The sequence below is a fragment of the Lycium ferocissimum genome, chromosome 12 (assembly GCF_029784015.1).
Source record: "Lycium ferocissimum isolate CSIRO_LF1 chromosome 12, AGI_CSIRO_Lferr_CH_V1, whole genome shotgun sequence".
In the NCBI taxonomy this organism is placed as follows: Eukaryota; Viridiplantae; Streptophyta; class Magnoliopsida; order Solanales; family Solanaceae; genus Lycium; species Lycium ferocissimum.
Window position 1 is genome coordinate 24836310 of NC_081353.1, and position 27498 is coordinate 24863807.

At 40.6% G+C, this 27498-nt stretch overlaps 2 protein-coding genes across 2 annotated transcripts; both read right to left on the reverse strand.

The window, feature by feature from the left end:
• Positions 1-616: 616 nt before the first annotated feature.
• On the reverse strand, positions 617-2541 carry LOC132039144 (uncharacterized). The gene is made up of 5 exons (XM_059429686.1): positions 2363-2541; positions 2077-2299; positions 1889-1987; positions 1669-1763; positions 617-722 (listed from the first exon to the last, which is right to left on the reverse strand). Exons 1-5 carry the CDS (start codon positions 2539-2541, stop codon positions 617-619), a joined length of 702 nt encoding a protein of 233 aa, XP_059285669.1.
• Positions 2542-26113: 23572 nt separating this feature from the next.
• On the reverse strand, positions 26114-26728 carry LOC132039145 (uncharacterized). The gene has a single exon (XM_059429687.1). The coding sequence runs from the start codon at positions 26726-26728 to the stop codon at positions 26114-26116; it is 615 nt and encodes a 204-aa protein (XP_059285670.1).
• Between the last annotated feature and the right edge of the window lie 770 nt (positions 26729-27498).

Below are 27498 nucleotides of genomic sequence, written 5' to 3' on the forward strand. Positions count from 1 at the left end.
GAAAAAGTCAAGAAAATTTTCTAAGTGTAAAATGGACAAGGGAGCTCGCCGAGCGAGGCCCAAAGCGAGGCAGGGGCAAGCCATAGACCGCGCTCGGCGAGCCAGGGGGTCCAAAATGACCCATGCTATAAATTCAACACTTAACACGAAATTTTAGTTATTAGACATTACAACTTTTTTCTAAAGCGCTAAGCAGCCGTTTTCCTCCTCTCCTCATTCTCGCACGTCAAGGTAAGATCGCTCTAACGATTCCTAAGTAATTCCAAACATTATTCATGATTAGTAACATGATTGTTCAACCAAACATAGGATTTCCAAGGTAAATCCTTCCCAAGTGATTCAAAGCTAGAGGGTTGGTGTTCTACGTCAGAAAAGCAGTTCAGTTAGTTGGACTAAAGCGATTACAGGTATGTGAGGCTAACTATCTACGTTAGGGAATATTCATGATTCTCCCTATGCCTCATTCTTCATACTTGTCAGTAATTTGACTCAGAATACAGTTTAGCCCTAGTTTCATGATATGTTGTAACCAACTTGTTATCTTCTAGGGTTGCGATTCATTCGTTCATGGTTGTCACTTTGAACATCATGAACTCAGCACGTAATATTTATAGACTTATGCATTGTTATCACAGAAGTCTCCGTCAGTGTATAACCAGTTATTTGCATGAGTTCCATAATCAGAAACAGTTATCATGCTATCAGCTATAGCCAGTCTCAGTCTTGTAAATTGTTAATGTTGAACACCTGTATCTGTATTTTTGGGCCTTAGGCCACAGTTTATGCATACGTATTGCTTGGGCCTGAGGCCACAGTTTTTGTGCACATTATTTGGGCCCCGGCCACGATTATATTCTGATTTTACAGGTGATTCTTCATCCAAAATAGGGAGTACTTCAGCTTCTTGCTTTCCTGTTTAGTTCAGTTTCAGTTTCAATTCCAGTATTCTATTGCTTTAATTGCTTTACATACCAGTACAATTCAAATGTGCTGATGTCCCTTTTATTGCTTGGCGGCCTGCATCGCATACAGATTGACAATCCAGCTACTTAGGAGTGTTCGTATCAGCTACTTTGGTGATCCTCAGTTTCCTTCGGGGCGATATTAGTCAGGCAGTTCTTATAGCTTTCTAGACAGATACCTCTTTGTATTCATTAGAGGCTTCATAGACACAGTCCAGACAGTCAGATATTTATTATGTTAGCCTTATTGGCAATTGTTCAGTTGTTTTGGTTTAGCCATGTTAGCTACGTTTAGATATTTCAGATTGTCTAAGTATTTCCGCATTATGATTCCAGTCAGACCTTTAGTATATCATCATGTGTTTCGTTGTTTTCCGTATTCAGTTATGTTTTGATATCACATGTTGATTCAGCCAGCTAGTTGGTTCACTCGGTCACATGTAGTCAGGCACCGGGTGCCGTGTTACGTCCAGGCCCAGGTTCGGGGCGTTACATTAACGTTTGTGAATAATCAAACCTGTGTATCAACGGGCGCCTAAGTAAGCTCCTGAGATGGGTCTGTAGGCTCCTGAGATGGGTCTAGTAGTGAATATGAGGTAGTCTCCTGGATGAGATGTTGTTCGAAATCCAAATAAAGGTTATAAAAATTAAATAAATATTTACCTTATATTGAATAAAATTAATTTTAAGTAAAAATCTTATATGCGCCTCAGTAGTCTCATGAGAAGACACCTCTGCCTCGGCAGGCTGATGAGAATGCTCCTGAATGGGTAGCTCCTGTGGACCCACTGGCGCCGAATCCTAAAATATGAAGAAAAAAAATAATAAGTAACATACATATTTAAAATAAGTACTTTAAATAATCAAATGTGTATATTAAACATTGACCTTATATTGAATAAAACTAATTTTAATAAAAAACTTACCTGTGGCTCAATAGTCACATGGGCAGACACCGCTGGCTCGGCAGGCCCATGAGAAAACGCCTGAGTGGGTGGCTCTGGTGGACCCGCTGGCGCCGAATCCTAAAATATAAAATTTTACTAAATAATGAGTAACATATATATTTAAAATAAATAATTTAAATGAACAAATAAGTATTTTAAATACTAACCGGGATCAAAAACTCATCGAAGTCAAGAATCCTGGCTCCCTCTAAATTCCTCACAGGCCGCTCATCAGCTAATGAAGCGCGTAACGCCGCCCAATCGACGTTATCACGCTCCTCCATGTATGCATTCTGGCTCGGCTGTGATGAAGACCCAGGTATCTCAGCAAGTAGGAGCGCGGCGTAAACGTAGGTGAGTCCCAGTGTTGCCACCACCGGCCTGGAATGGCTGCGGATGGATTAGACCGGGAACGTCCTCTGGAATGGGATTGGCCTCATCTACCTCATCTACCAGACGGTGTCCTCCACCACCAGGTCCTCTAGCAGCAGCACCGCGTCCTCTACGCGTACGGCGTCCTCTGGCAGCATGGCCTCCTCATCTGGGAGCACCCGGTCCCCCTCCTGGATGATACTCAGTCTCTGGAATAGGCTCCTCCATGCGCCTAATCTTTCCTGCCTGTCGGATACCATCCTCGGATATCCGTACCATCTCCAACGCAAGCCCAGCAAGCCCGGGGTAAGGCAGATACCCTAACCCCAACATGCGTAATCGATGTACGGCCACCAGTTGTATTTGTGTTCAACAGTTAAAAAAAAAGTTATTTTTTAAAACGTAACAATTAATGCAATTAAATAAATCTAAATACGATAAACTTACCAATGCCTCGTATTGCCCAGCGAGTGCTGAGTATCATACATCCCTAGCGGGAAGTAAAGCTGGGTTGACGATCAATCGGCGTGTGATCTGATGATACCAGCACATGTAATCCTCAATGGGAGTCAAATGGCCGACCACCGCTATAGTGCTTAACCTTTTCTCCCAACGGTGGAGATGAACAACCATGAAAGCCAGAAAATCATTATCAACGGTAGCCCGATCGTCCCGCTGGCAGTGTCGGAGCTCATGACGGACGTCAGGGGGTATACTCGGTGTATGCCCAAACTGTCGTAAGACACGCTCGGGCATGTGGTTATCTACGATGTCCAGGTTCTTCAATGGACACCGCGACGTCCAAACCCCCTTACCTGCCCTACAAAAGGCCGGCAAACCATCTAATATAGAAGCATACGGCATCCATATAAATAGTTGCATAACATATAAATATAAATCAGTGATCACCAAGTAGAAAAGACATTTAATTAAATTAATAATGTAAAGTTAAATAGTTTTACCGTATCGTCCGTCATGAAATCAAGCTGGTCCCGGAATAGAAGAATACTGTGGTGCGTATTCACATCCCGGTCAAAACCCGTTGTCCACCTCCTCGCATAAGGCATGTCAGTCTCGAGGTGATGCCTAGCTACGGGCTGAAAAGGAAGCATCCTCTCCCACGCCCATAACTATAAGCGATATTAGAAAATATGATTTTTTTTAGTCATCGTTTCAAGAGGTTTGTTTACATTAAAGAAACGCACACTTAAAATATTACCTGGAGAAGAGAAAAAAATTCACACACATCTCTGATGGCACCAATAGACGCTCGGCATAGGCATTTATAAAGATACACCAAAACAGCATCGCCCCAGCTGTAGTCTCCCAAGCAGTCCAGATGCTCTAAGAAAACCAAATAACGTAAACTAACAAACGCACCCGATGAGTTTGGGAACGAGATGCCCCCGACTATAATAAGCAGGTATAAACGGGCATGACGATCAATATCGTCCTGCTGGGTGCCGTCCACAACCGGATCCAGACCCTCCAAATAAGTGCAGAGTACACTAAGGCGGGCAGGCGACGTCCCGACATCTGGCCCTCGGCATCAGGCACGAAGTGGGTGAGCCTAGTCAACTCCGTCACCCATGTACTACCAGGAGGAGGCTCGTACTGAGTGTATAATGGCTCTCCATCTACCCGCAATCTAAAGAGGACCTTGACATCCTAAAGTGTAATCGTGGCCTCACCAGTGCGAAGATGGAAGGTATGTGTCTCCGGCCTCCACCGCTCAACCATGGCGAATGAGTGCCCAATCATGCTGTACCGACCAACGGACACGCAAAGATAGATACCGCCCCGAAACAATATCTCTAAGACGCGAGAATGTGGGGGCGCTCACGTAAAAGATCCCACGCTCTATGTAGCCTTCGGGACGGAGCCTAGTCGATATCACTATAGTACCAGCCCATAATAACTCTGACCTATGATTGCCTTGCAAAGACAATACTGATCTATCAGCGGGCCCTCGGTGATCATCGGGCCCCGGGTGATCATCGGGCCCAGGGGGAACATTCGGATCCATGAAAGAGTCCGGTCTGTACAAACTAAATTAGTCATTATTCTTGAAATGAAAGATAAGGGAATATGTGAATTATGTAGTATTATATCTTGTGAATAACTAACATGGGATAAATAATTTCACAAATAAATAAAATAACAATGGCATAATTAACATAATAGGAGATTGTATTCGATTTTTATAATATTATTTATATTCTATTGATAAGCAACTTGGAAAAAAAATATCTACTTATTATCTTGAATACAATATTTATTTTGAATGTATAAATCTTTATTAGATAGTCTTTTCCAAAAATTATTTTCACACTCCAACCAAATATTGGAATAAAAATAATTATTTTCAACATAACTTTCGTCATATTAAATGTGCAGTAAATTTAATATGTGATAGTAAGGATACATATGTGATGGAAAAGACTTTTAAGTTAATTAGTTTTGAATTATGTGATGACAAAGACTTTTAAGTTAATTAGTTTGGGAATCGAAATTCAGCAGTCATATTTGTTTAGAACTCTATTTTGAATATGTGATATATTTTTAGTTGACCAAATAGCCAACACAACTACGATAAAATTAGACTAAAAGAGTATATTCGTCGACCACATATTTTCCTACAAACTTTACATTTTTATCGTTAACTTATGTATTTATGAAAAGAAGAACTTTAACTATTTTTTTTAGATATTCTTTTTTTATTTAACATATATATTCATGCTTTTTAAAATAATATAGATTAACAATTCATAATCATTTACAACTTGTTTGGATGGTTGTTACCAATTGTATTATATTGTGTTGTTAGTTTAAATACAATGTTTGCTTTGATTGTTACTTTAATTTTATTGTATCGTATCGTTAAATCTATCTTTATGTAACGACGAAAGGTCCTATTTTATGTAACGGCGATTTGGTCTATACGATACAACACAATACGATACATTATGAAACAATACATAACAATCATCCAAACAAAGTGTTTAAAAAATAATAATTCATTACCAATCAACTTCTTTCAATTCATAACCAATATTTAACAACTAATTAATTCATAATCAATATTTAACAAATAATTAATTAACAAAATAATAATTCATTAACAATTAACAATTCATAAACAATTAACAATTCATAAACAATTAACAAATTAACAACTCATAAACATATAACAAATTAACAATTCATAAACATTTAACAAATTAACAATTCATAAACATTTGACAAATAATGAATTAAAAAAAAAAAAAGGAACAGTGGCAAAAGCCACTGCCCAGTCCGATCAAACAAACAAAATTGATTTTTTTTTTTTTTGAAAATTAACGACGATTAAATGTTAAACATGAGTACAATATAATGTATATAACAAATTAACAACAAAAGTTCATAGTAGAAAACCTTAATCGAAGATTTTTTGTAGAGTTGTGTTAATCGAGTTGTACGCCGCTTTTTTCCAAAATTCGAGCTTAGAATCTTGCTCCTTGACTTGAATATACGGAGAATCTAAACTTTCCGGATGAAAATTAATAGAAAACGACGTATTTTGATGTGGGGACCACCTTGAAATCGCCTCCAATGGCGTTTTTGAAAAAAAAAATTGCCACTGGAGGGACCAGTGGTGGAACCCGATGGGTTTTATGTTGGGTGATATAGCACAGTAAAATACTACGCTATAGGTGAGAGAAAATATTGTTTAGCGCAGTATTTCTTGCGCTAAAGGTAGTTATGTATCCTTTTTTTTTTTTGTTGGGATATTTTGGTTCAAATTTTTTTTTTTTTTTTTTTTGGTCATTTTGGTTTCGGACTCAGATGAGAAGGCCATGGCTTTTTGCAGATTGGTTTCGATTCCCAAGCAGTGGAAAGGGAAGGGAAGGAAAAGAAAAAGAAAAGAAAACCAAAGCACTCTCTACAATTAATATTTTATAGTAATAATGGGTATCTGTCGTACACTATGAAGCATCTCTTTTTACCATCACTTTCACTTTGGTCCTCTTTAGTTCCCTCTCCAATTTTTCATTTATACCCCTAATAAATAATAATTTCTCCAATGAGAATCCCCCGCACCCCAACAAGAGAAAATAAAGAAAGAAAAAGGAAATAATGAACAGATCAAATAAAGAAAAGAAAACATAAAAATACTTTATTGCTCGTGTCACTCACACTATTCTCGTATTGCAGTATTTGTGATAACCCGCTCTTTTAATTTTCTTGCGACTCTTTTGTCAGGAAAGAAAGAAAAAAAATATAGAGGGGCTTATATTAGAAAATTTGGATAGAGAAAAGAAAAGATATACAAATTGTAACAAAGAAGAAAAGAGGGTTTGAGGCTGATACGATTACTATTTTTAAAAGAGTGGTTGTATGTATATGAGGTTAGTAGACAACGTTCTTTTATGATACAACAAGCCTATTTATCAGTTGAACTAAAACTATCATATATGAAGTAACATATGCAGTTGAACATATTACAATTTTTTAATGGATAATGCATGCTCGCCGGCTGCAGTCTAACACACATTAATAATCTAAAGCATTATATCAAACACATTAGGTATGACTTTGATGAAATAATAACTTTAGTAAAAGTATTACTCAAGTCACTTCAATTTCTCTTTCGAGCCTAAACGTAAGCCCAAATCCTTGTGATCATGTCAGCGAACGATTGTTACATCAATTAATTTAACAAGGTCTTTAAGTTCGAATTCTAACTTATGGAGTGCTCTCAATCAACTGGAGAGTACTATTCAAGGATCATGGCTGTTATCTGGTGATTTAAATGTTATTCTCTTTTTTGCGGATAGAATGGGCTCCCCAATTACTGAAATGAAACTCATTATTTTAGAGATTGTGTTGACTCTCTGCAACTGACTCCATTGAGGGAAAAGGGTTGGCACTTCACTTTTTGCAACAAGCAGCAACTAAGGGATAGGGTGTATTCTAAGATTGACTGGGCTTTGGGGTTTTTTCAATGGTTGTAATCCTATGCGCATATAGAGGCTAATTTTCTTAAACTTGGGGCTTCAGATCACTCTCCTATTGATAAGCCTCATGTTAATATCCATCCCAAGCCCTTCAAACTATTCAAGACTATCTTGAACCACCCTGACTTCAGGGGTATCATAGAGTTTGTGTGGTTAAAGTTAGATAAATTAACCGATACCAATGAAGCGTGGCATACTAGGGAATTGGAAGTAGGTGGAGGAAGTTCTTCCAAAATATTGCTCTCTCGTGAGACAATAAAGAAAGAAGAAGAAAAAGATGAGACAATAGCAAAATTAGTCACTCAAATGGAGTTTCTTACTAAGCATGTGTTGGGTGGAAGTAGCAAAAAGGTGAATGCGGTAAGATCTTGCAAAGGGGGTCCTCAAGATAAGCATTGCTTCCAAATGTATGAAGAGGAGGATAATTATGTCAACAATCAAGGGATAGGTTCCCGGCCTAACTACCAAGGTCCTAATCAAGGATCTTGGCGGCAAGGTCAAGGGAATCAAGGTTGGGACAAAGAGCAAGAAAGCTCAAATTGGAAAGACAATAGAGATAATAACTAAAGTGGTTACAACAATAACTAAAACAATCATCAGAGCCCAACTCCATATGTCCTACCCAAGGGAAATCAACAAATCTCAAGCCAACCTCCCACTAGCGATCCCGCTAGTTCAAAAGTGGAAGACACGTTGTCAAGAGTATTGAAGAAAGTTGAGTTGACCGATGCCTTTTTCAAAGAAACAAGAGAAGAAATGAAATGCATGAGGCAAGTTGTAAGTTCTCACTCCACCTCCATTAGACAATTGGAGTCTCAACTTAGTCAAATTTCGGTTACCCTCAATTAAAGACAAAAAGGAACACTCCCAAGTGATACAGTTGCAAACCCGGCAAATGATGAACACAAATGCCATGCTATCAACACACAAGGACTGGCAAGATAATTGGGGAAGAGAATGTGATGAAGAAGAATGAGGTGGTTGATGATGAGAAAATTATGGAAGAGCCATTGGTAATTGAAGAAGAAGTTTTGCCTACAAAGAAGCGGGCTACTATTGAAGAGCCCATTGTTGTTGAAAATGTTCTCGAAAGTGATAAAGCACCAGAAGGCGAGAAAGTGGCGGATGAGGTCCCTAAAGCTTTGAAGCCTATTCCTAATCCTCCTCCTTCATTTCCTCAACGATTGGCTAAGTAAGCGGATGATGGTAATTTTCTCAAGTTAATCAAGAAATTGAAACAACTTTCAATCAATATCCCTTTGGTGGAAGCACTTGAAAAAATGCCCGAGTATGCAAAATTCATGAAAGACCTTGTGACCAAGAGGAGGTATTCTAGTTTTATAACAGTGGGGGTTACACATCATTGTAGCTCTATTGTGACAAAAGCCTTGGTGTAATAGAAGGAAGACCCGGGAGCTTTCACTATTCCTCGCACTATTGGGATGTACAAATTTGCAAAGGCCTTATGTGATCTTGAAGCGAGCATCAACTTGATGCCACTTGCTATCTTTAACAAGTTAGTTTTAGGCACTCCCCGATCCATAACAATGAGGTTGCTAATGGCGGATAGAACCGTGAAGAGACCGGTGTGTATTCTTTATGATATGCTTGTGAGAGTTAACTGGTTCATTTTTTTGGCGACTTTGTGATTTTGGATTGTGAAGTTGATTTCGAGGTGCCCATAATCTTGGGATGACCTTTCTTAGCTATGGGGCATTCTCTGTAGATGTGGAGAGGGGTGACCTAAACTTTAGAATGAATGATGAAGAGATCACCTTCCATATTTGCAAATCGATGAAGCAACCGGCGGACATGAGTGCAGTATCGATTATTAATACAATTAATGAAGCTATGGAGTCAACCGTTGAGTACGAACATGTAGATGAGATGTTGGTGGCGGTCTTGATAAACTATAATGGGGGAAATGATGAAGAATTCGAGGAAATGGTTAATGCATTAGTTGGGTTGGGTCATACCACTACAATCCAAAAAAGCTTGATCTTGGTCTAGAAAATCGTGCAAATCCTCCCGCAAAGCCCTCTATCATTGAGCCTCCCACCTTGAAACTCAAACATCTCCCTTCACATTTGAGGTATGAATTCCTTGGACCAAACAACACTTTGCCCGTGATAATTTTTGCCCTGTTGATGGAAGAACAAAAAGGGAGGTTATTGGTGATCTTGAGAAAGTACAAAAAGGCAATTGGGTGGTGTGTGGCGGATATCCAAAAGATTCTTCTTGGAATTTTCACCCATAAAATTCAACTTGACGAAGATTGTGAGCCTAGTGTTGAGCACCAAAGGTGGTTGAATCCTCCTATGCAAGAAGTTGTGAAAACGAAAATCATCAAGTGATTGGATGCCGGTGTTGTGTACCCAATATCGGATAGCCCATAGGTTATTCCGGTCCAATGTGTTCCCAAAAAGGGTGGAATCACCGTTGTCCCAAATGCCAAGAATGAATTGATCCCAACTCGTACGGTTACCGGTTGGAGGGTGTGCATGGACTATAGGAAGTTGAATCGTTAGACAAAAAGGGATCACTTCCCAATGCCTTTCATAGATCAAATGCTTGATAGGCTTATGGGAAGGTATTACTATTGCTTTTTAGATGGCTACTCGGGGTACAATCAAATCACTATTGCCTCAGAAGATCATTAGAAAACAACATTCACTTGTCCTTATAGGACTTTTGCTTTCAAGAGAATGTCGTTTGGGTTATGCAATGCACCTGTAACCTTCCAATGTTACATGATGTCCATCTTCTCCGACATGGTTGAGGAGTCCATTGAAATCTTTATGGATGACTTTTCCATAGTTGGGGATTCCTTTGCTGAGTGCTTAGGGAATCTAGCCCAAGTATTAAAGAGATGTGAAGAAACGACCTTGGTTCTCAATTGGGAGAAATGTCACTTCATGGGAAAAGAAGGCATAGTATTGGGGCACAAAATTTCGGAGAAGGGGCTTGAGGCTGATCAAGCCAAAATTGAAGTAATTGATAAGCTCCCTCCTCCTATCTCCGTCAAAGGTGTCCGAAATTTCTTTGGGCATGCCGGATTTTATCGAAGCTTCATTAAGAATTTCTCAAAGGTGGCCAATTGTCACATCCCGAACCATAGCTTGGGCGTAACATGGCACTTGATACCTGATTGCATGTGACCGAGCGAACCACATGTCTTGCTAACTCAACACGGGCATAAACTGATGCGGAATAACCGAGGAACAAGCATAATTTAAGTAAAGCATGGGACCATAAATCATAAGTCTGAAAATATCATAATATCATAATGCAGAGTAGTCTGAATAAGCATAATAATAATGAGCCAAAATGGCTAGACGACTCCGAATATCTGACATAACATAACTGACTAGTCTATGAAATATCTAACATGAACATGAGTCAGCTAAACATAACTGCTAGGACAACGCCCCCAGATACCATTAATGCATAACTAATAGGACATAGATAAATGACTAAACCCCGAAGAAGATGGGCCTCACCAAAAGCTGATACGTGGATGATCTTACTGAGCAGATGTGTAGTCTGTAAATGCTGTACTGCGTCGTGAAATGCGAGGCCCCAGAAGCATAGAAAGGGGACGTCGGCCACATTGAATGTCTTGGTATGTAAAGAAGCCCAATGAAATAAACATGGCACATGAAATAACATAACGAGAAATTTGAAAGCGAAACTTGGTCATGAACATGAATATATATATATATATATATATATATATATATATATATATATATATATATAAGTAAAATAATTTTAAGTGGGGAGCGCATAAATATAACCGACAACATAAATCACAGCGTGGGTATATGGAGTCTGGGACCTGACCCAACCCGCAGAGCTCTCATACCTTGACAGGGGTATAAGATATTAACATGGCATGAAAGGATCCAATCAATAAAGCATTAATGAATCGTCTTAAACATGGGCGGAGTGATCTTTATCCTACGGTGGCTAACGTAGTTCCAGACTATTAAAGCCTTCTCAGTAATCTGTGCAACTCCAAAAAACATGAACATAACATAGGTGGCATTTGAGCCTATGATTTTTCATAAAACGTGACTTGCATTATACATGGATGTAGTTACATAATATACTGCGCATGAAAACGTGTAAACATGTAAAGTGTTTCATGAAAATAAACCTAGTAATTAATAATTTGCATGTAAGAACCCATGAAATGCAAAGTATGAGTTTTCATGGATTACCGACGGATCCCCAATAACCAAAATGGAATATCAAGAATACAATAACGAACTATTCATAGAAATATGGTATATCATAGTATATAGACTTAGGGTTATCATGAACATATCTAGAACCTTAGTTTTTGTATAACCTCATACTTTCATGGAAGAACGTGGCGTAGAGAAGAACAATGATATTCCCACACGTAGATAGAAACTCTACATACCTAGTATGCTCCAAACTTGTGGTAAAAATCTGAACTTTGAAGAAGAATCCCACAGCGAAATCTTAAATTCCCTTTAATTGGGTTTTCTTGAAAACCCTAGGTTAAGAACAATGAATTCTTGCTAATGTTCGTAGATATATGTTAGAATCTATTTGTAATAGGTTAGGATTGCTTACCTTTGTGTTCTTGGTGATGGAGAATGAGAGCAGGTCGTTCTAGGGCTCAGAATTCAAAAAATAATAAAATAAAACTGAGTCTGCGTATTTATACTGTTCACTGAAGCGGACGCCAAGCACGTCCCGTACTCTGATGTACGGGCCGCACCTTGTGGCCCGTACCTGGAATCAAATTCCAATGAGCATCTAATTTCCCTGGTGAAGTACGGGCACCAGTTACGCCCCGTACATGGATGCCAATTTCCAGCGGATTCTGTAATTTCCCATCGAGGTACGCCCTACCATGTATGTCCTGTACCTTAAAGTGCGGGCCGTATTTGGGTCTTAAAAATGTTGTTTCACTGTGATAAAGAAATTTTTGAGTTCCAACACTTCCATCTTGGTTTCTAAGTCCTGAATCATGAACGTAGCCTAGTTTAAAGTACGAGGTGTTACAATATCTCCCCTTTGGGATCATTTGTCCTCAAATGATGAGTCGAGGTCAAGATTGGGACTGGACATGGCTTGAATGCATGAACTTGAAGGAAACATGACATGAAACATAGGACTGAGCTTATATGACATGATTACATGGAAACATAAATATTGACGCATGAAACATGACTGCTGATTATCTAAACGTGAACGTGAAACATGTGACATGACTACATAAGGGACATGGCATGGATACGAAAGTTAGTTGCCTTGGACGTTCTCCGCTGGTTCGTCAAACAAGTATGGATACTTGGAATTCATATCTTCTTCGGCTTCCCATGTAGCTTCTTCAACTTTTTGACTTCTCCATAAAACTTTAACTGAGGCAACTTTCTTAGTTCTCAACTTGCGAACCTGACGATCAAGAATGGCTACGGGTATCTCCTCATAGGTTAGGCCATCCTTAACCGTTATGGTATCAGCAGGAACAACCAACGACCGGTCTCCTACACACTTCCTCAACATGGATACATAAAACACTGGATGAACGACCAACTCTTGGGGCAACTCAAGTCCATAAGCTACTTGACCGACCTTTCGCAGAATTCTGTAAGGTCCAATATATCTGGGACTGAGTTTTTCTTTTCTTTCCAAATCTCATCACACCCTTCATAGGCGAAACGTTAAGGGACACCCAATCATTAATTTAAAATTCTAAGTCCCTTCGCGTCATATCAGTGTAAGACTTCTGGCGACTCTGAGCAGTGTTCAAATGCTCTTGAATCAACTTGACTTTCTCCATAGCCTGAAAGACCAAATTTGGTCCTAACAACTCTGCTTCACCAACTTTGAACCAACCAATTGGTGATCTACACCTTCGCCCATACAAAGCTTCAAACGGTGCCATCCCAATGCTAGCATGATAACTGTTATTATAAGTAGACTCAATGAGAGATAAGTGATTATCCCAATTACCTTTGAAATCTAACACACATGCTCTCAACATATCTTCAAGAGTCTGAATAGTACGCTCTGCCTGACCATCTGTCTGCGAATGAAAAGCTATGTTGAGGTTTAACTTGGTACCCAATCCTTTTGGAAAGGATTTTCAGAAGTTCTCTATGAATTGAGCACCACGATCTGAAATAATAGACACTGGGATCCCATGCAATCTGAAAATTTCATTAACATACCACTTGGCATAATCTTCTGCTGAATCTGTGGTCTTGACTGGCAAAAAGGTGCATCGACTTAGTAAGCTAGTCAACGATTACCCAAATAGAGTCATGCCTCCTAGGGCGAACGAGGTTGACCTGATACAAAGTCCATATTGATCATTTCCCATTTCCAAATAGGAATATCAATATTTTGAGCCAAGCTACCAGGCCTCTGGTGTTCTGCTTTCACTTGCTGACAATTCGGGTACCTAGCCACAAAATCTGCTATATTCTTCTTCATATCATTCCACCAATAAATCTCTTTAAGATCATGATACATCTTAGTAGAACCTGGATGAATGGAATACCGGAAATTTTGAGCTTCTGACATAATTCGCTCTCTGAGCCCATCTACATCTGGAACACATAATCTGCCTCAGTACCTCAAGGTACCATTATCTCCGCCTTGTTCAAAAGCCATTGTCTTATGCCTGTGAATCCCCTCTTTCATCTGCAGTAAAAAGGGATCACTAAACTGCTTCTCTTTAACTTCTACCATTAAGGAGGAATGAGCTCTGTTCGGAACAACAATGCCATTATCTTCGGAGTCCAAGAGTCGAACTCCTAAATTAGCTAAATGGTGAACTTCCTTGGTCATAGTTCTTTTATCTGTATCAACGTGAGCTAAACTTCCCATCGAACGCCGACTAAGAGCATCAGCTATAGCATTCGTTTTCCCCGAATGATAGAGAATATCCACATCATAGTCCTTAAGCAACTCGAGCCATTTTCTCTGCTTAAGATTTAGATCCCTTTGCTTGAAGATATACTGTCACGACCCAACCCCGTAGGCCGTGACTAGTGCCCTAGCTGGACACTCGTATACACCTATTAACCATAGTCAGCATACAAACAACTTATACATATACAAAAGCGAGATTTCGCCTCAAACTGTCGCATATACATCTATATGTCGCACATAAGCCGCCAAGGCTATCATAATATACACGACATCTCAAAATATATACAAACGCAAGCCGATAGGGCTGCTATGGCGTGTGGGACCGCCCAAAGCACAAATCATACGAACGCAACTGAACAGAACTATTCACAACCCACATATATGTCTACAGACCTCTAAGAGTAATAACAGAATCATATGACGGGACAGGGCCCCGCCGTACCCCTGAATAGACACACACGCGTCCGTACGAAAATATAGGCTCCGGACAAGGGAGCACTCCAAGACAAAATAAAAATCCTAAGCTCGGGACAAGCGGGCATGAAACACACTCCGAAGAAAGGGGTCGGCGAGCATGTAAAGCATGAAATACGATGTAGTCATAATTGAGATAAAAGTCCGTAAACGAGGACGATAATCGAATATCCGACCGGGTCTTAAACACAAACCATGCATAACAATATCATATCCAACTGCGGGCTTAATCGGAATATCCGACAGCCCTTAAACACAAACCATCGCATAACAATATCATATCCAACTGTTATGGGCTTAGTGACACGATCGACAATCATTCGCACACGCGTATACATATAGCGTGTCAGGTCGTAAGTAAGATCATATCACCATCATATATATATACATATACGTCCCGGCCCTAATGAGGGACTCGATGAAACTACGATAAATAGCGTGTCCCGCCCTCTAGAGCGGATCAATAATCAGTAGGCCGCACGAAAACATGTCCCCGGCCCGGAGATAAAGAGTACGACCACATGTCCAGGCCACATACACATAAATCATCCTTTGCGGACTCGATAATAGAAAATCAACACTCGAGTATATCACACATAGACGCCCACCATAAATGCTCATAAACACAAACCGATGCATAACAATATCATATCCGAGACCATATATATGAAAGCTTACAATATTCAACGGAATATCCGAACAAAAATTCATCCTTTATTTTCCGACCAAACAAAGGATCAAAACCATGCATAATTAATATCATCAAGAATGGAATAAGAATCGTATACATGGGGCTCATAAACATGACACCTCGAGGCTTTCAATTACTTACATTATAAGACATGCCAAGTAGACATATAGGTTAGTGTCCTCGTCCCTCTAAGTGAGGGACTATTCGATAAGTAAGATCAAATCTTATGCATCATATATATACCAAATAGCACAAGAACCATAGTACGGCCATCCCAATTAGAATGGACTCGATGAATAAGAATGTCCGGCCTCATAAATTCAACTCGTACCTACCGAAAAGACAACTCGGTGAATCATCAACCCAATACCAACAATCATATCAACATCAACAATCGGTGAATAATACGGTTTGTAACTCTTTTTCTACATAATTTGATGTCCATTTACATTCAATCCAACTCATACATGAAAGAATACCAACGCTCACATATTCAAGACCACATTCAATCAAGATTCAAGAAGTAACAATCCACAATATTTCATAAATCATCCATTACAAGATACTGCAATCCGCCTGAATCAATAGATAAGTAGAAAAACCTCAACAACAACAACAACACATCCTTCTTAATATTCATAAACTACACCAACAATCCACATGTCAACAACATTACTCTCATAATCATAAACTATATTAAGATCACATCCGGCTTCTAAAACAGCCCGCAACAATTACAACTTCAACTTGAATCTTTATCAACATAGAATTCATAACAACAACAACCAAAATACTAAATAACATTAGTTCATTCCTTGTACACCAAATGTACCCCCTACTCTCTATGTATAATTTCATGAGTTTCATCTATTTCTACATACTACAACATACATAAACCATCCATAACATATAAAAAAGAAGATTAAACCTTACCTTTTCCACTTAACTCCACAACTTATATTGTAAATGATGAAAACGAGTGGTTTGTGACTCCAACAACTATCTCACGTTAACAAGGGCCTTCCAATTGGTTGAATTGCTAGAAGAAAATATTTTTTTTGATCAATTTTTCTTGAACCTTGTTCGGCTAGAGCTATGGCCGAATGGCTCCCTTTCTTTTTTTCTCCAAGTTTCTATAAACTTCTAAGGTTGGAAAATGATGAAGATGATTAATTAGTCATCTTTTGTATACATATATTAAGCATCCATGTGGCCTATGGCCCACACCCCATATGCACGACCACTTGGCCCTTTTATTTCATGAATTAATAACTTCCTTTAATTCACTTTCAACCCCAAATCTTTCTTAATATTCCATACCAATAAAATCATAAGCAACTTATGCCTTAAAACAAATAAAAGTCTCTACCTCGTATCCCAGAATAGTCTTGTCCTTAACTTATCATGGTTAGCTCGGATTATCCCAATGTACGAAATACGAGATATAACATCCTTTCCCCCTTTAGAACATTCGTTCTCGAATGTTAAACTAGTCTCATAAGGTCTTATAAGGATCCCGGAGGGGGGGGGGATTTCTTTTATTACCATAACATGCAGTCTCATCTACCAATCATATTTCTTCTTCATTTCCTCTTGTCATCTCCTTTCCGTTATTATTCCGCCACAGTACCTTAACAAAAGCCACGTCTTTAGTACGCAACCTTCTTACCTTACGAGCTATGTAGTAAGGTCCAATATATCTCGGGTTAAACTTCCCCTTCTTGTCGAATCTCATTACACCTTCCATGGGTGATATCTTCAAGCATACCCACTCGCCAATCTGGAATTCTGAGTGTCGACGCCGATTGTCGTCCTATGATCTCTGTCGTCTCTGAGCTGTTAATAGCCGTTTCCTGCTTTAATTATCATCAGTCGGTATCATCCTGAAAGAATTTGACACATAAATTCACCCTCTTTTAGTAGCAAGCTAGTTCTGATCATCTTGCTTAAATCATCTTATAATCCCCTTTACTCAACTTGTAACATTCTAGGCACATTGCCCCGTATCATTTCTTTATCTTTAACTCGAACTCTTCTATCTTCTATCGTCCCTCTTTAACTCGAACTTGCTCTCTCTCAACTTTCCGGTCATACATTATGTTGCAATCTTTACAAGAATATGTGAAGGTGCTCAAATTAGCCCAAAAATACCTTAGCGTGGCTTCACTAATTCTTATGTTTTACTTTGTCTTCACCTCTTTTCTCTTACTACCGGTATCGGAATAGATCTTTGGTTCAACCATAATCATGTCCTGTTTGTCCTCAGTATTAGCTCCATCTCGATAATTTAGCTTAACCCATCCTTACATCTTTCCTTAATGTACCCAGAATCTCGTAACCGTATTGTCATTACTGAATCCAAACTTTTTTTCATTAAGTATTTGCTTGGTCTCATCCCTAGCATATAAATATTCATAGGTAACATAACTACTCTTGTACAACTTGTATAGAGTATATTCCATCTTAGATACGGTCTTTTCTTCTCCTGGTTCACTCCGCTCCACATATTCCTTCCGTCCTGACATTCGTTTGTAGCCTATCCGGTCATACTCTTTTCTCTTCCTTTACTCACTCCTTTGATGCTCTCACTTCCTACTATAGGAGGTTTTCTATTTTTCTCCCTTACGGCTCATAAGTCGCAGTATCAATAGCGAACAACCCTATTGCCCACATCTTAGCCTCTAATCCAACACAGCAGTGTCACATTTCGCAATATCTCTGTAAGTTACTCGTTATCGTTCTCTCGTCGTATTCTCCCTTAAGCCTCCACTTTGCAATGTCATATCATTCAAAATCTCTACAATTATTTCTCAGCAGCATCTCAATTACCATCCTAGCTTCTACCCCTTTTTGCTGGCTCTTGGATCTTACTGACTTGTCTCAGCAAGGAATCTTACCTGTAGCCCGAGCATCCGTATCAAATATGTTGTCGTATTGGTTGTCTCCATCTTGCACTTGCATCTCTCGCACCTGCTTCCCCCCTTTAAGGGTGTACTTATACTATTACCCGATTATACTTTGCCCTATGTCCGCATTTTCTAATCTCAGTTGGGCGGTACTTTTATTCCGACATTCTGATCCCCTTGCCGTTCATCTACTCGCTTCCTTTCTTTTCCGAATATCATTGTGTTAGTACTTCTCAAGCTTAACCTGTAGTGAAAATAGCATCAGCTTGTCCTGTAACATGTTGCCATTTATTTTTCTTTTCACTTGAACTTCGTTACCCTGTCCGATTAATGCCTCCCATATACCGCCACGTTGGTTGCCTGAATACATATATCCGTTGATATAGCCATGTACGGGATATCATGTGCACACTTATATGGACATAATTACTACTATCTCACTTACAAAATATTCCGAAACACTATTCCAACTCACCCTAATCCTAGAGCTGTGATGCACCTTCTTTCTTTTCCCCGGTCTAGTCCGCTCCGGCCTACGTGACCTCTTAAGGTTTCTGCCCACTCTGTACACTCTGGTTTCCCTTAGACTACTCTAGCTTCCCATTTGGCTCTCCTGTGTCTGACTTTATAAGACTTTTAGTACACTTCCCAGGGGATCACCCATCCTAAAATTTCTCTCACTCCGGCATGCTTAACCTTGGAACTCTGATGAAATACGATGCTTTAATGCTAGTATGATAGCGTCCATCTCACCGTATGACCTTCATCACATAATCCGATGCAAGTCGAAGTCTTAACAGATTTTGAAACGTTCACATAACACATTTCCCTCCGAATTAGAAAGGGTCTCTTACTCTTCTGACTCCGCAATTACTATTCTAGCCCTTTTTCAATCCTTAATATTCACTTTTCACCTATGGATATGACTACTTTTCGTCCTAGACTTCCAGATTCTCAATGGCGATGGACACACCTTGATCGCCGTTACTTATAAATACTTGGTTATCGGCCTTTTGATTTATGCTTGCCGCTTATTAAGTAACACTCATACAGCAAATACACATACATAAAAGTATTACAATAAGGACTCATATACCTGTAACTGCATCTGGTGACGCCTCCTGATCCTGTCTACTGGCCAATGCATATAGGCGGTTCGAAGGACCGCCAGAACTGGAAGCTCCACCACGACCTCTACCGCGGCCTGCTGGTGCCTGAAACCCCCGCCCCGTAGGGCGCATAGCTACGGAGAAAGATGAACCGGCAACCGACCCAGTAGACTGAGCTGCACCACCCGGGTTACCCACATACGGACACTCCCTCATGATATGGCCTTGACGGCCGCAAGCAAAACAAGCACCCGTAGCGTAATGGCACTTCCTCGGATGGCGCCTGCCGCACTGAGGGCACTGAGGCATAGAAGGCCTCGTCTGGCCCAAACCTCTGCTCGACTGCGAACCCGAAGCCCTGGAGCTCTGACCGGCTCCTGAATACCCCGTGCTATCAAGTCTCCTACCCGGGAACCGTGGGGGCGCGCTCCGCGCCGGCTGAGAAGAATACCCAGTATACTGCTGAGGCTTCCCTGCTCGAGACTCCCCAGAATAACCCGTCGATCTAGCCCTCTTGGGCTGGCCCCTGTCATGATCTCCCCGGGCGGCCGCCCTCGTGTCGATCCTCCATCCCCCGTGCATAGGCACCGCACTCAAGCAATATCCATACCTGGCTGGGAAGCCATTATCAGGCAACTATCAACCAAATAACGATTCAACCCCATCACATATCGATGCATCCTATCGGTCATATCAGCTACCATGGTGGGTGCATGTCTGGCCAATGAATCAAACTCGAGACTATAATCTCGAACACTCCTGCCATTCTGCCTCAGACGTAGGAATCTATCAACTCTGGCCCGCCTCGTCTCCGGAGGTAGAAAGTGGCCAAGAAAGGCCTCCACAAAATCGTCCCATACTGCTGGAGGAGCATCCTCGCCCCTAGACAACTCCCAGGACTCATACCAATTAACAGCCACATCGCGCAACCGATAAGAAGCCAACTCAACAGACTCAGTCTCGGAAGCTCTGATTATCCTCAGCGTACGCTGCATCTGTCGAATAAACTCCTGGGCCTCCTCGGGCTTTGACCCGTAGAACTCTGGGGGATTACAAGTCAGGAAATCACGGGTCCTCAAACTATCATGTCTGTCGGCATAGTCACCTCTTAGTCTGTGCCTGCGAGCCTGCCCAGCCACTAGTCTAGTCAGCAACTAGACCACATCTCTCATAGCCCTATCCTCCGCCCCTAGCTGAGGAGCTGGAGGCTCGGGCACTGGAACCTCGAGAGCTGGCGGTGGAGCCGTGTCCTGACCTGCAGCTGCTGCCGCTCCGAGCTCCTGTGATAGTGGCGGTGTCGCAGAGCTCGCTGGCGGGAGCACAATCTCAGGCTCAAGCTGGGCACGGGGCCTAGTAACTCTCTGAGCCTGGCTAGTCTCTCCGGCTGCTGCTGACTTGCCCTTCTGGGCAGCTGTCGCTTTCTTTGGAGGCATCGCTGAAAACATAACAATTCGTTAGGGAGGAGTCATCCTGATAATACAGCCTCATCGCACGATCTAAGATCAGAAGGAAAGATAACATCCTAAATGTCCTGTAGCCTCCTTTTTATAGATGTGGTGCACAACACACCGATAAACAAGACTATACTAGACACGGTCTGTAGACACTCCGAGGACGAACCGCTCTGATACCACTTTTGTCACGACCCAATCCCGTAGGCCTTGACTAGTGCCCGAGCTGGACACTCGTATACACCTATTAACCATAGTCAGCATACAAACAACTTATACATATACAAAAGTGAGATTTCGCCTCAAACTGTCGCATATACATCTATATGTCGCACATAAGCCGCCAAGGCTATCATAATATACACGGCATCTCAAAATATATACAAACGCAAGCCGATAGGGCTGCCATGGGGTGTGGGACCGCCCAAAGCACAAATCATACGAACGCAACGGAACAGAACTATTCACAATCGACATATATGTCTACAGACCTCTAAGAGTAATAATAGAATCATATGACGGGACAGGGCCGCGCCGTACCCCTGAATAGACACACACATATACAACAAAAGAGTCTGTACCAAAATATAGGCTCCGGGACAAGGGAGCACTCCAAGACAGGGCGAGTGGAAAATCCTAAGCTGGAGGGTCACCAAAATGATCGTCTGTACCTGCGGGCATGAAACGCAGCCCCCGAAGAAAGGGGGTCAGTACGAAATATGTACCGAGCATGTAAAGCATGAAATACAGTAACAGAGTCATAATTGAGATAAAAGTACAGAAACGAGGACGATAATCAGAATATCCGACCTGCTTACTCTTAAACACAAACCATGCATAACAATATCATATCCAACCTGTTATGGGGCTTAGTGACACAATCAGACAAGCATTCTGCACATGTGTATACATATAGCGTGTCCCGGCCCTCTAGTGAGGGACTCGGTAAGTAAGATCATATCACCATCATATATATACATATAGCGTGTCCCGGCCCTCTAATGAGGGACTCGGTGAATAGCGTGTCCCGGCCCTCTAGTGAGGGACTCGGTGGAGGAGATCCTGTCTCCATCATGTGTACATCATACTTGGCCCATCCTGTGGGCTGGCGCCATCATCATATACATAGCGTGTCCCGGCCCTCTAGTGAGGGACTCGCGAATAATACAAAGAGAGTAGCTGTGCACGAAAACATGTCCTGGCCCAGGACTCAGTGAAAGATGTAACGACCACACGCACGAGCAGAGTAGTAAGTAACCATATACACATAAATCATCCTTTGCGACTCAATAGATAAGTAGACAACCAACGCTCGAGTATCCGAATAATAGTCACACATAGGACTCTTGGAGTATCATTACGAAATATGTCACATAGCGTCTCAGGGATCATAAACATGTATCAAGCCAATCCGAGCCCGCCTATGAAAGTTACGGCATTATTCATTATAGAATTCTCTACGAACATATTATAGCAATCCGAGACCATATATGAAAGTTAGGGACAATATTCAACATAGACTCCTTTAGGAACAAAAATTCTTATGCAACATTTATTTTCCGACCAAACAAAGGACACAAGAACCATAGTACGACTATATTAAGAATGCTAACGTCAAGAATGGAATAAGAATTGTATACATGCTCGGATCAAAAGAGTGGAGTTACCTCGAGGCTCGTATCATATCCTACTTACAACTAAGACATGCCAAGAGAAAGAAAGGTTAGGCTTTACATACCTCGTCCGCTTCCTAAGCTATACCGAACTTAAGTCTCGGGCTTCCCAAGATCTACAATATCACCAATAAATACCAAACATTAGATATAGATACGTAGGGATTCCATCCCAAACTAGTACTTTATCTGTAAATTTAAATGCATTTCCCTATAAATTCAACAACCCCGAAATTCAACTCGGCCAAATCAACAACAATACCAACAATCATATTAACAACATCAACAATCAATTCAAAACACATTCTAACGTTAGTAACTCTTTTCTACATAATTCGACAGCATTCCATTTACATTCAATCCAACTACATACATTCAAATCAATACCAACGCTCACATATTCAAGCACTAATCCGAGATCATTCAATCAAGATTCAAGAACGCTTCAACAATCCGCACAATATTTCAAACAATATACTACTTCACCCAAAACCTCCCAAACCCGAGAACAACAACAACAACACATTTCCTTCTTCCAAATTCATAAACTACACCAACAATCCACACGTTAACAACATTACTCTCATAAATACAAGAAACTATATTAAGATCACATTGGCTTCTAAAACAGCCCGCAACAATTACAACTTCAACTTGAACCATTAAACTCTCATTATCAACATAGAATTCATAACAACAACAACCAAAATACTAAATAACATTAGTTCATTCCTTGTACACCAAACAGCCCCTACTCACGGCTCACCACCAACATGTATAATTTCATGAGTTTCATCCATTTGTACATACTACAACATACATAAACCATCCATAACATATAAAAAGAAGATTAAACCTTACCTTTTTCACTTAACTCCACAACTTAGCTAGGGTTGTAAATGATGAAAACGAGTGGTTTGTTGACTCCAACAACTATCTCACGTTAACAAGGGCCTTCCAATTGGTTGAATTGCTAGAAGAAAATATTTTTTTTTGATCAATTTTTCTTGAACCTTGTTCGGCTAGAGCTATGGCCGAATGGCTCCCTTTCTTTTTTTCTCCAAGTTTCTATAAACTTCTAAGGTTGGAAAATGATGAAGATGATTAATTAGTTATCTTTTGTATACATATATTAAGCATCCATGTGGCCCATGGCCCACACCCCATATGCACGGCCACTTGGCCCTTTTATTTCATGAATTAATAACTTCCTTTAATTCACTTTCAACCCCAAATCTTCCTTAATATTCCATACCAATAAAATCATAAGCAACTTATGCCTTAAAATAAATAAAAGTCTCTACCTCGTATCCCGGAATAGTCTTGTCCTTAACTTATCATAGTTAGCTCGGATTATCCCAATGTATGAAATACGAGATATAACATATACTACAAGCTTTTTTTATCTGTGAAAATATCAACATGCACTCCATACAAATAATGACGTCATATCTTAAGTGCAAAAATCACAACTGCCAACTCTAAGTCATGAGTCGGATAATTCTTTGTATGAGCCTTGAGCTAATGAGATGCATAAGCTACAACCATACCATGATGCATTAAGACAAATCTGAGACCAATTTCCGAAGCATCACAATATACAACGAACCCTTCGGTTCCCTCTGGTAGCGTCAAGACTGGAGAAGAAGTTAATCTCTTCTTCAACTCTTCAAAGTTTGCTCACAAGCATCTGACCACTGAAACTTAACCTTTTTCTGAGTCAACTTAGTCAATGGGGCAGAAATAGAGGAAAATTCCACTACGAAACGTCTAAAATATCTCGCCAGACCCAAGAAACTCTTTATATCAGAAACTGAAGTGGGTCTGGGCCAATTCTTTACGGTATCTATTTTCTGAGAGTCAACCTTCACTCCTTCACCCGAAATTACATGGCCTAAGAATGCCACTGACTTAAGCCAAAACTCACACTTTGAGAATTTTTCAAAAAGCTCGCGATCCTTAAGTGTCTGCAACACTATTCTGAGATGTTCTGCATGCTCAGCCTCACTACGGGAATACACCAAAATATCATCAATGAAGACAATGATGAATAAATCGAGATAAGGCTTGAAGACCTTGTTCATAAGATGCATGAAAGCAGCTGGCGCATTTGTCAACCCAAAAGACATTACAAGAAATTCAAAGTGGCCATAACAGGTCCTGAAAGCGGTCTTAAGAATATCAACTTTCTTAACCTTTAACTGATGGTAGCCGGATCTGAGGTCAATCTTGGAATAACACTGGGCACCCCGAAGTTGGTCAAACAAATCGTCTATCCTGAGAAGAGGGTAGCTATTCTTAATGGTGACTTTATTCAACTGGTGGTAGTCAATGTACATACATAAGGAACCATCCTTCTTTCAGACAAATAAGACTAGCGCACCCCAAGGTGAAACACTAGGCCTAATAAATCCCTTATCAAGGAGATCTTTTAACTGTGCTTTTAACTCTTTTAACTCTGCTGGAGCCATTCTGTGTGGTGGAATAGATATAGGCCGAATGTCAGGAAGTAGATCAATTCCAAAGTCAATCTCTCTGTCAAGAGAAACTCCGGGAAGATCTTCTGGGAAGACCTCCGGAAACTCATTAATGACTGGTACGGACTGGAGAGTTGGGGTTTGGGCATCCGAACCCCTGACTCGAACTAAGTGATAGATATACCCCTTAGAAATCATCTTTCTGGCTTTAAGATAGAAAATAAATCTACCCCTGGGTACCGCTAAATTACCCTTCCACTCTATGACTGGTTTGTTAGGAAACTCAAATCTCACTATTTTGGTTCTACAACCCACTGTAGCATAACATGAAGATAGCCAATCCATACCCATGATTACATGAAAGTCTACCATTTCTAATTTGCTAAATCAGCTATGGTTCTGCGGTGATAGACTAAAACTGGGCAACCCCTATAAATTCATCTAGCTATAACTGATTACCCAACTGGGGTGGACACCTCAAAGGATTCATGCAACTTTTCTGGTTCAATCCCAAATTTCTTAGTACCAAATGGGATTACATAAGATAAGGTGGATTCTGGGTCAATAAGGGCATAGACGTGAAAAAAGTGAAAATCGTTAGTGCACCTGTGATAACATCTGCACGTGCTTCTGTATCTTGGCGACATGACAGCGCATACAAACGGTTTTGACCACCGCCCGAGTTGCCACACTTTGAAGCTCCACGCCCCTGTTGGGCCTGAGAATTACAAAGAGCTACTGAATTTGTGGACTGGCTACATTATCTCTGGTATCTTGTCTAGCTGACGGATAATCTCTCTAAAAATGGCCCTGCTGGCCACACCCATAGCAAAAATCCATACCCATACGACACACCCCTGGGTGTCTCTTAATACACTTACTGCAAACCTGAATGTCATAAGTCTTCTGACCCACACTAGCCTGGGAATAGGGGTAAGTCGGCTTGGAATTCTGCCTCTTCTGATCGTTCCTGAACTTTGGGACTAGGGCGCTAGCTGCCGATGAAGCAATTTCTGATGACCTGTTCTTAAAGAATTTTCTACTTCCACCTCCTCCATGACTGAAGTTACCTGCAGACTTAGCTCTTTTACTGATTTCCCTCTCTTTCTCTTTCTGAAAAGCTTCTTCTTCTTTCATTCGGTCCTCATTACCTTGTACAAAAGCAACCATCCGGCAATGGTCATGTTGTTGTTCTGAGCAGCCATATTTGCATCACCGTGCAAATCAGATTTGAGTCCAAGCAAAAATCTCCTAACAATGACCCTCGTATCAGGAACCATATGGGGAGCATGCTTGGCCAACGAAACGAACTTGTGATAATATTCTTGGACTGTCATGTTATTCTGCCTTAGTCTTTTGAATTCAATAGCTTTTGCTTCCCTGACCTCAATTGGTATGAAGTGGTCGAGAAAAGCATCTACAAACTCATCCCAAGTGGCAGGTGGTGCATCTTCCCCTCGGGATTGTTCCCATGACTCATACCAGATATGGGCCACATCTTGAAACTGAAAAACACCAAACTCTACTGCTTCTGTCTCAGTAGAATGCATAATGCGGAACACCTTCTGCAGCCCATCTATAAAGTTCTGCGGATCCTCCTTTGCCTTAGTCCCTGTGAATACTGGAGGTTTCATCTGCGTGAATTCCTGAGTCCTGGAACTAGTAGATCCTCCACTAACACTGACGCTAGAAGCCGTTTCCTTTCGCTGTGCTTGGTTAGCAATGATCTCAGTGGGGCCCTCACACATATAAAGGCAACCCCACTGGGTATGGTTTCATAAACTCCCTAAGATACTTGAAACTAGGGCTCTGATACCAAACTTTATCATGTCCTGAACCATGGCCTGGGCATAACACAATACAATAATGCCTGACTGCATGCGACCGAGCGAACCACATGGCTTGTTGACTCAACATGGGCATGAACTGATGCGGAATAACGGAGGAACATGCATAATTTAAATTAAGCGTGGGACTATAAATTACAAGTCTGAAAATATCATAATTCGTAATGTGGAATAGTCTGAATAAGCAGAATAATAACGAGCCAAAATGGCTAGACGACTCCCAATATCTGACATAACATAACTGACTAGTCTATGAAACCTCTAACATGAACATGAGTCTGCTAAACATAACTGCTGGGCCAAGGCCCCCAGCAAACCATTAATGCATAACTAATAGGACATAGATAAATGACTAAACCCCATAGAAGATGGGGCTCACCAAAAGCTGATACTTGGATGATCCTACTGAGCAGATGCGTAGTCTTGTAAATCCGTACCTGCATCGTGAAATGCAGGCCCCCGGGCAATAGAAAGGGGACGTCAAAGACATTGAATGTACTGATATGTAAAGCAACCGAATGAAATAAACATGGCACATGAAATAACATAATGAGAGCCGAAAACCGAAACTCGGTCATGAATATATATATATATATATATATATATATATATATATATATATATATATATATATATATATATATAAGTAAAAACATTTTAAGTGGGGAGCG